This window comes from Zootermopsis nevadensis, unplaced genomic scaffold (genome assembly GCF_977971745.1).
Source record: "Zootermopsis nevadensis isolate Lab colony 2312 unplaced genomic scaffold, Znev_1.0 Znev_ptg000003l, whole genome shotgun sequence".
Lineage (NCBI taxonomy): Eukaryota > Metazoa > Arthropoda > Insecta > Blattodea > Termopsidae > Zootermopsis > Zootermopsis nevadensis.
Genome location: NW_028259135.1, coordinates 8,885,528 through 8,896,100, shown reverse-complemented (window position 1 = coordinate 8,896,100; position 10,573 = coordinate 8,885,528). Strand labels below are relative to the sequence as shown.

At 40.9% G+C, this 10,573-nt stretch overlaps 1 protein-coding gene across 1 annotated transcript; it reads left to right on the top strand.

The window, feature by feature from the left end:
* Positions 1–4,309: 4,309 nt before the first annotated feature.
* On the top strand, positions 4,310–10,093 carry LOC110830821 (putative peptidyl-prolyl cis-trans isomerase dodo). The gene is made up of 3 exons (XM_022066129.2): positions 4,310–4,391; positions 6,957–7,160; positions 7,387–10,093. Exons 1-3 carry the CDS (start codon positions 4,337–4,339, stop codon positions 7,605–7,607), a joined length of 480 nt encoding a protein of 159 aa, XP_021921821.1. The 5' UTR covers positions 4,310–4,336; the 3' UTR covers positions 7,608–10,093.
* Positions 10,094–10,573: the final 480 nt, after the last annotated feature.

Genomic DNA, 10,573 nt, shown 5'->3' with positions numbered 1-10,573 from the left:
AAACGTTAATGCGGAGTGAATCATGAACTAATTAACGAGTGTAGAGAAAACAGGTTTTGTTCTGATGACTTACGTCTAATAAGTCCAGGACTTAACAGAGAACTTCGGATAGGCGCAATATCTGCGCAAGATGGCCGCGTGAACCTTGCGAAGGAGAGGCGAAAATCTACGAAACATGTAATCAGGTACGAAGACATTACACTAAAAAAACACTCTAATCATTTGAAGTGCATACAACATTAATTGTGGGGGGAAAAGACTCAAAGAAATATAATATGAGGTTTCGTACTGAATTAACCTAACTCAGGAAAGGGATTTATGACGAGCTGTAACGAGCACAGTAACAGACCGTCGCGTTCCATAAAAGGCGGGGAATTTCTTGACTGGTTTAAGCCTTCTCAAGAACTGCTCTGCTCCACGGAGTCCGTCACTGAAACAGGTTGATCGGACGTGAGTTAGATGGCAATGACCCAGTGAGTGGCGAAACGTCGCTCAGGACAAGCCATATCGGCCTCAAGGCATCCTCGGACCCGGCCTGGCGCCTCTCAGGGTCTCACGTCTCACGAGACTTTCGCCGTCATAATCCCCACGACGAGAATGAAGACGGCTGGATTCTGGGATGTAGCAATGCCACGTGACCTGGACCTTGCTGTTTCCATTATAAGGGCTAGTATTTTCTGGTAGACTGCAATGGTACAATATTCCTGACGATAACAAAAGATTCCTGTCTTCTAGGTTCACCCGGACGAAACAGGCTGCAAGCACTTCTGAAACGTCGGTTTGCACAGACATAATACCACAGGCCTGCGTCTGCCCGTTTAAAGCAAGGAATGTGGGTTAAACGAACAGGACAATTACATCTCGCGAAGGCTGTTTGTTTGTTACCTTCAAAGCGAACAGCGCTCGGGTGGCAACAACGCACTGAGTCATCGCGACCAGCCCACAATGGCTGCTCTGAGTAACACATGGAGGCCACAATTCACACCTGACACCGGTTACATCAGCGCCGGCTTCGTCACAGGTGCCCCAAACACAAGTTGCTTAGCAACCGGAAGATTTATCTTACCCACCGGGTCACTTATCGTCCTCAGAACCCATTCTGTAAATTGTAAGCGTCCTGTATCGTATTCGGGATATTCTGGGTTCAAATCTCGGCCTAAAGAAGGGTTCGTGGTTTTCGTCAGTCCCTCCACGGAAGTGCTGGGACATTATCAGCCATCAACCCCTCCTTCCACATCCTTACCAGCACAAACTGTATTATTATCTTCCTTAACACCAAGCGAAGTTCAAGCAAGGATTCTCGAAACTCGATTAATGAATAATGACTTCGAAGGAATGTGGAAGGAGGCGATAGTGTAATAATTTTTGGTACTGCCTTACGGGGCCAATGAAAATATCGAAAGACGACGGTGAATACAGTCTGTCCCTGGGGGGCGAGATTTAAAGCCGGAACCTCCAGAATTCGAAGTGCAAGTGCTTACAACTTTCCAGAACTAGTCCCTTTTTCCAAAATCATATAAAATAGCGAGAGAGGGAATTACTTTTCGCCTAAAAGAGCCCGCGGTAGGCGAAATTTAGAAGCAGAGCAAAACGCTGGCTGAAAAATGTAAGCGCACGAGTTGATCTGGTACTTTTATCAAAAGTATTTTTAAACCAGGCAACTTCGCGACCCACAAGACCTCACTCGGGAACATCCGGACACTCGAAACAAGAAAAACGATAGGCGAATAAGCAGCCAGAATGGAGAAACAATAAATCCACACAGAAGCCTACATGGCAAAAGGTAAAACAACCGACAGTCGCTTAGCTAAGCAACATATTCACGTCTCTTTATATAATGACAAGAAACAAAGAATGCGACATAAAATAGGAAAAGAGACACAGGGGAGAAGGGAATTACGTAGCTCAATATACGTTTGTTCATCGGACACATTTACAGAACAGAACACACAACCACGAACAAATACCCCACGCGGGACGAGTTTAGTTTGCTTATCGCAGATATTTAAAATCTGTACCGCAAAGAAAACAGGAATCCATGACAACAATCAAGTGGCTGTAAAACTAGTCAGGAAGTCAAGAACTTCACAGCGACAACAAACGATCACGCACTGAAACTGACAGAAATCTCAAATAACAAGATCATCCCGTATAAGACACTGATGACAACTTCTTTGGTGTTTGATGATCCATTACAAACTACGACTCTTATAAAAAAAATACAAATATTTTTATCTTTAATGGCAGGTCTTCCAAATAAATATTTACAGACGTACATAAACAGATGAATTTTGCCCTTCAGAAATTTCATTGTTCTCCAATTAAAACCAAAATTAAATTTTATAGAAAGAACTCTACGGAAAATTTAACCGATTTGGTTAATTTATAGCGTGCGGTCAGAATACGCGCATGCTCGCTTACGAAGCGATGCATTTCGGCCGAGGAAAGCCTCCCTCAGCGGCTGATTAATACGCATGCCCTCTGAATGCTTCGTACTAAACCAAATAAATCTAGATTTCTAGCTTCTGAAAAGAATATCTGGACCCAAGAGGGATGAAGTGTGAGAACGATGGATAATCTGCATATTGAGGAGATTCATAATTTCTACTCATCACTGTACATTTTCAGGATAATAAAAATCAAGGAGGATGAGATTGGTGATGCATGGGAGAGACACGAAATGAGTGCAAAATTCTGGTTGGGAACCTGTTGCGAACAGGGACCACAGAAGACCGAAGTGTGGATGGATCTCTGGGAAACAAGATGTAAGGGTGTGAACCTGGTTCATCTGGCTCAAGATGGACGGTGTCGGACAGTCCGGGTGGGCCAACGAACTCAAAAACTTGTCCCACGCGACGAGACCTTTGGGGTTCAAACACGGGCCTCGCACGGTGACGTAATTTCGCATTTCACGCCAACAACTGGACTCGCCTGTTTTGTCCACCATAAATGGAGCGGGAATCGAACAAACTGCATGCTGACGTTACAAGACCACACCCACTGGGGAAAATAACCTATGCAAAGTATAATTTAAAAACGTAATTAAGGTGAGATCATGCCTGACAAGTCAGCGGTTAGCGTGATAACTTCGTCACTCCACAACTAAAAATAACCGATCTGCCACGACCATTCAAAACGACGTCAAAAATCTGCCGAAGCAAACTCAGACGGCAGCCAAAAATGGATATAACGGCAGACGCGTCTGTGCGTGGTTCTTATACCATGATTATGACGGTGACAACGACAATGAACTACAGTCGATTAATCCCACTGGAATACCTCCGGGGGGTTCTACGTAATACACGCTCTACATACCATTTATACTTCACGAATTTGCTTCAATCCGCGTAATTATGTCGTCATTATTTGATAACTACCGTTGCCAATGTTTAAGGATCAACAATTAGCTGAACTGAAACGTACAACACACGAGTATCTATCTCCACACACCTTATCAGATAGGTATCTCTTATCTTGTAACTGCTCTACTTTCCCGTCATATCGTCCATGAAAATAGATGATGTGGCACCTATATGAACTTTAATTATGTACAGGCCATTTGTTACAAATAAAATGTTACTTGTCGCAATCGGTTGAAAAGGACCCCTCTACATTTTAAACCATAACTGGTGTTAGTTGCCATTCACGAATCAATCAGTTGGCGCATTTAATAATTATGTGTAACACTACGTAACAAACTTAAACTTTACAGTGTGAATTTATGTTTAAAATACAGCTGGACGTGGTTCTACATACCAAATATCAAAGTGGAACTAGCAGCAACAAGAGAAAGGCAACTATGCTCGAAACAGTGATCTCACTCCTTTGAAACCCACACAAATGTTGGTTGTAGTCAGCTCACTCAAATGTCAAAATTGCTTGCCCTACTTTGTTTACATCATACGTGTGTAAATCATTCCACCAACACCAAAATATAAGCTAAAATGCAAATAAAAAATTTAGATCTTAAGAACTTACGTCCAATCGATAGGATGCTGACAAAATTTCACTTTGTGAACGAAAAACAATGCCAATGTCACAGCAAGTGCTAACGCACCAATACAACTAACCGCCAGCTGATACTTCCATTCCCGATGTGAGCTTTTCCGCCACTCAGTCGCCCAGCGGTACAGTTTTAAAACGATTTATCTCATTGGTGTATTTGTTCCTACGTCACGGTTCCTCGGAACTCCAAAGCACCAATAGAAAGTGTGCTTTCATACATCTTGGTGTTGATCAAAACCTGAATCGAGTTTCATTAATAATTTCGTTCTCGGTATCTCCACGTTTTACGTACAACATTCGCAAGCTAATTCAGTTGATTTCCGGTTCAACAATGGCGGAGGAAGAGTTACCGTCTGGGTGGGAAAAGCGTTTAAGCAGGTCTACTGGTGTGTTTCTTCAACTTATATTCCTTCTTTGAAATTTATATTTACTGTATAGGGTTACATCGTTATGAATTGTTGTTTTCATTCCTGTAATTTGCTGTAGCGATTATTTCTCTTCGGTAGCGGCCAGTGGATCAATACGTTTGAGTACGTAAATGCCATGGTCTAACAAATATACACGATGTACACTTGTAATAAGGCACAAAACTGGTTACTGTATTTGTATGGGACAGAAGCCATACATCAGGAGATGGTACTGTATGGGGAATAATTTGTAGCTTGATAACAATTTGAATAGATCCTGAATTCCGCCAACGGTTTGCTTGGTATTTGTTTGTTAAGTTAGTTAATCCGAACTGATCTGTTACATCACATTACCCTTGCATGTGTCGAAAGTATTGCATAAACAAAGTGGGCAGCACGTAATTCAAATTTGAATTTTGTATGAAGTGTAGCATGGTTTGTTCTGTTGACCAGCGCGTCTTACGCCATCTCTCCTTTAGCTGTTCAACTACGTTGAGTAGGTGAAATGGGGACCTTGCTGAAGTGATTAATAGTGGCTTATTTAACGACGCTGTCAGTTCTGACTATTTCCTCAGATAAAAAATGCCTTTAATATGGCTTTTAATCCCTTGCTGACGATTCTCATCAGTTATCATGTCTGGTGCGATTTATTTTCATTTCTGATACACATGTACCTACGCTATTTTGTGTTTTTCTCTCATTTACAATGATAGAAAACATAAGAGATATTAAATGGATTTATTCTGGTTTGTCTTACTAAGGTGTTACGTTTGCCTTAAAATTTTACGGCGCTAATTTGCCCCAAAATAGTCAAATATGCCATGATTCGCACCCAGGTGTGGCGTTGCAATATACTGTAAAACTTTATCAGGATTTGTTTTGTCGCAGCAGACAGGTATGTTCCGTTGCTATATGTCAGTCGTTTACCTCGACTTAATTTTCAGGTTTTCGCGCCTTTTTCGATAGGAAGGGGTTACCACGATCGAGAAAAACGATACATTACCGAGCTGCTGGATTCTGAACGTATCCATACATTTCGGTAATTGTCGTGGCCAACTTTGCGACCTCTTCATTCCAAGAAATTTCTTTTCATCAAATTTATGATAAGTATGCGAATCAGTATGTCGTCTTTGGGGCATTCTTCACAAGAGATGCGGATGGCGAAGTACAAATTACAGGTGACCTTGAACTAAGTCGCACACGTGAACCAAAACAAATGAGGCGATATTCGAACTCTGGACCACAAAAACTGAAGTAATTCGTAAATGAAACAATGGCGTGTCTTGAAGAAAACAGCTGATCGCGTTCCTTCGTATTTGAACAGCTACCAGCGTCCCACACTTTTAACGCTCTGAGGCCTGGCTCTCGTGAACCTTATTTAAATATTCAGTCAGTGCCTCAAATCGCAACACTTCTACATTACAGAGATCAACTGGTTGATGTCGTTCAAGAAAATAATCTGTTCATTGCGAGAATTACAGAAAACCCAGTGTAAATTAATGTTGAAGTAGATGGTACACATAGCTACCACTTGAGCTTAAAGTTTTTAAAGTGCAGAAACAAGTAACTGTTCTGTGACTTCGTACGTTTTAGAGGGTTGGGGGTAATACAGACCACTCCTCAAATCATGTAATAATGTCATATTCTACCTCGCCTCACCTCTGGCGATGCCTTGCACTTGGTTCCAACCAGAACTTCATATGAATTCCTCATCTCTCCGATGCTCATCTTCCTCCTTGACCTGATATTAAATTTTGTAAATATTCAAATTCACATACTTGTTCTGTTTGTTTATTTTCTGGAGCAGTATTGTATGTTATAATTATTCTCCTTTAAAGAAAATATTTGCAATTCAATAGCAGAAATTTTCATATGAAACTCATTCTTCTTCCCTTTCTGATAACAAAGTTTGGCCAATAAATGAAATGTTCCAGTCGAAAAATTATAACCTTCTAGTAGCGTGTTTAATGGTTGCCAATGTTTGATACTCCAGAAGTTGTCTGGGGATAATTCATCCTTCTGATATCATCTGACCAGTTGTGTTTATGCTCCTCTCCTTTTGTGTCCTCTGAATTCACCAGCTGCATGAATGTTTTATGATGTATTACAGTACATTTTTCACCTGCCCTCAATAACATTGACACCCACAAATAAGATTACCATTTCATTGTAATACAATATGCATGAACGCCTAATGCTTGCCTGTCTGCTGACGATAGCACAGCATTTCCAAAATTAAATTTTCTCACCAACCTGTAGTGAATTTTTGAGGTATAAGAAAGTTCACTACTGGCAATTATGGAATGTAAGGATACATATATTTCATATGCTGTACATTCTAAAAACTGTCTGTAGGAAACTTGGTAACATTTGATTCCGAAGTAAAGAATATTAGTATAAGAGCAGGTTGAAGCCATAAACACAGTCCAGTTGATGCAGCAACTGCTATCAACCTTTCAATTCATGTTTACTAGTGACATCTGTACATTTCAATGCTGCCCTCAGAATTTGAAGACATCAAATTTCAATTTATTTTCCACACAGGTCAGCACTATTACCTGAACGTGTACACAAAGGAGAGCCAGTGGGATCGTCCAGAAAAGCCAGCGGAGCCTGTGTCCAGTGGTGGACCAGACCAGGTCCAGTGTAGTCATCTACTGGTGAAGCATCAGAATTCTCGGCGACCGTCGTCGTGGCGGGAGGATGAAATAACTCGCACCAAAGAAGATGCTTTGGACCTGGTGAAGAGTAAGTGTAACTCTTCATTCATTATCGGTGCGAATGCATGACATACTTCAAGCAGGTTTACAGAATGTAACGTTCGTTGGCATCGTCAGATAGTTTTTCTTCTCACTTCCCCTTTTACAGAGCAAAAATGTTTTGAAAAAAAAAAATTGTTTTCCCCCTTCAAGTAGCATAATGGAAGGCGCATGGAGAAGCCTCGCTCATATGCATTGTGTCTTGAAACCCGCAGCCTACCGAGAGCAGATCGTCTCTGGCCGGGCCTCCTTCGCCGAACTGGCACAGAAGTTCTCGGACTGCAGTTCTGCCCGTCGAGGCGGAGACCTTGGTCCCTTCGGGCGGGGCGCCATGCAGAGACCATTTGAACAGGCGGCATTTGCCCTGAAAGTGGGGGAGCTCAGCGAGCCTGTGACCACTGACTCGGGCGTTCACATCATTCTGCGCACTGCTTAAGTTGCCACTTTAAACACCAGCGATTCCATTTTGACTGTGCTACACCACTGTTCCATTCCAGCAGTCAGGATTGTGATATTCTGCTTCCAAACTTTAGCTCAATTCATTGTTGTTCTGTTAAGTTAACATATTCTTTGGTCCACCAATACGCAGGACTCATGCTATTGTTTTTTTTTTTTTGTCCCAAACTGGTTGCTAGTGGCAAGCGAAACATGGGCCGAGTCCTATGTGCCTATAGATGCATCCTGGCCAGGCTAAACCTCTTCCATTTTGTGTTTAATATTTTTTTATATAGAGTTACAGCGAAGTAAGCGTATGGAAGTTTCATTATCCATTTCAACTATTCTAACTTCAATTTATATGAATTTCAGAAAAGTACTGGATAATTAAGCTTCATCTGTGATGAGCGTGAGATGGAACGTAGTTTTCTTGTGGCGTCACTGGGATCTGAAGTTGGTGGTTCTGAATTAATAAAACTGTAAGCCAGTTTTTTCATTCTAAGTAAAGAAATGCAATTGTGAGCATCGTGTGTATCGTCGCAAGATCGACTTCTATATTCAATGAAATATCATCGCCGGACGCACATGCCACTTCATTGAGAGACCCGTGGGTTTACTCTCAAGACACAGAGAATGGTGCCATGAGAAGAACATGATTTCAGATATAATGTTGAATGCAGACGGGAGCCTCGCAATTTGCCGGCCACACCAGAAGGTGCCAAGGGTCTAACACTTTTCCATCGACAATTTCCAGTCGGTTCCCATGAATATTCCTTCGTCGAGAAGCACTTTCATGCTAACATTCGCTACACAGTCTGAGCTAGAAACATAATTATTAAATAAAGCATAAATAAAAGGTGTTAATGCTATTTTTACTCTTATAGACTTCGTACGCTGTGCAAGAACTACCACACTCTTTTGTATTTACTGCCGAGAGCTCTGTTCCGAAGAGGTGACAACAGAAAGTGTTAGCTGTGCGTTCCTCGATATGTATTTGTTACCTGCGATGTCAAACACGTCCAGAGGTTGAAACAGAGCGGAGCTTGTTTTTGGTGGAAACTTCTGTTTCTGGGTTGGGTACCAAAAAATACACAGAATTGAGTTTCGCCACGTGATACAGTTCACTCTCGCATACTTCCGAAGTTAATCTGTGCATAGCGAGCTTCGAAATTGTTCTCTGACAACGTCCTTTATTTTTAGACGTGCTCCTGTGTTTCGCACTGTGACAGTCAATTCACGCCATTATCTTTTTCAAACGAGTCCTCATAATTTTACATCTGCGACTTGTCTCGATGTTCATTTATTGCTGACAAAAATCTGTTGCCAGTCGACGTCCTCTCAAAATGTACCAGTGACAAAGCTGATCAACAGATATCACACTCTTGGAGGCATAAAATATTTTCTCCTGGTATTTTGCTATATATTAAATACACTGGAAACCGCATAAATAAAATATTAAATGGTTAATAAAATCTTTTTTCTGTTGCGCTTATTTAAAGAGCAGTTTTTTTTTAAAAGTGGAATCTGATTTGAATGTAATAAAAAAGAAAGTCACTGATATGAATGAGCCAAATGTGATGTTTGATGTGGAATGCAGTACCTAATTTTAATTGACACTTTTAATATTTCTGGATAAGAAGACAAATTTGAATGGACACATCTTTGCTGTTACAATCCTTTTTTCATACACTTCGTAGAAAGAATGATTACGATGTAAACTTGTGAATGATCTCAGAAGTAAAAATGTAGTTTGATAAGTTATCAGTACTATCAGTGACAGTAACACTGTCTCAAGCTTTTAGAGCAAACTTATCACAACTTCACTCCTGGAACAGCAGAAGCAATCGCACTGCATGACCAGAGCCAGCAAAGAACATTTCATGATGGCTTTTTGCTCAGTCCATAACAGGTTTAAAATTACAGCTGCAGTTATAATGATAAACCAGAAAACTCAAAATTGGACTGGAACTGTTCCAAAGTTGATGTTCTTCTTAAATTAGCCGACTTAGATGTTACAGGAACTTCTTCAGTCATAAACTCAATGTTCTGCACCACACTTAGAAACATCGCGCAATCGGCGAGTCCTTGTCGGCTCGAGAAATACGCCGTAGCCCGCTTGGCTCCTTTTCTCGGTCCCTCGAACATTCTGTCCCCAAAAACGCCATCACTACCGTAGCGAGAAACAAGTTAATCACACACGGTGAAAATGTTTGCGAGTTCTCGGTCATACCCATGTCATCACACAAATTCCTAATTCCACATTCTCACACGGCGTAACATAGCAGCTAGATTTTCTTGGCCTAAACCAATTCTTATTGCAGCATCAAACTGAATGACAGTATATTTTTTGTTGACAACAGTTTGTCATGTATTTATTATCAAATATATGTTTTTCATTTTGCAGGATTACTGCGGTGTAAAGTGTCAGTTGTTAACAATTATTATTATATGTTATAGTAAATAAATGAGGATGAATAAGATACTCTATTACTGTATAATGTTCAATAAAATATGAGGACAACAACAAAATATAATGACGCTTCCCCTTTGAACACGACTGTCTTCTGGGTTGTAGCGCAGTGTAGTCTCATAGATACTGACCCAACATTTCAGAGGAGCTTAATGCTTCCACCACTGCCCTGACGCTTAATATCCCACAAGACAGCCTTCTTTACACTTGTTGATGCGAGAACCCGAAATGTCACATTTCCAGGTCAATATCTGCTACCTTTGAAAAAAATCTATTCAACATTGAAGGTTCTGCCTTATCACAGAAAATAGTACATTTGTACCTCTTATCAATGCTTATTATCATATTATGATGACAATCTCAACAGGAAAGTACATTGATAGGATTCGATACATAATTTTAATGGAGGGATAAGCCCTGGCTTTCAAATTAAGTGAGAATAAGCCACCATTGGGGAAGACTATAAAGTCTTCTGGGTTGTAGTACCACGTAGTCTG

Bases quoted from the DNA above. Each gene is read 5' to 3' on its own strand.
- LOC110830821 (XM_022066129.2), top strand. From the start codon at position 4,337: ATGGCGGAGGAAGAGTTACCGTCTGGGTGGGAAAAGCGTTTAAGCAGG. The intron at 4,392-6,956 runs GTGTGTTTCTTC...TTTTCCACACAG, and splicing joins GCGTTTAAGCAGGTCTACTG to GTCAGCACTATTACCTGAAC. The intron at 7,161-7,386 runs GTAAGTGTAACT...TGAAACCCGCAG, and splicing joins TGCTTTGGACCTGGTGAAGA to CCTACCGAGAGCAGATCGTC.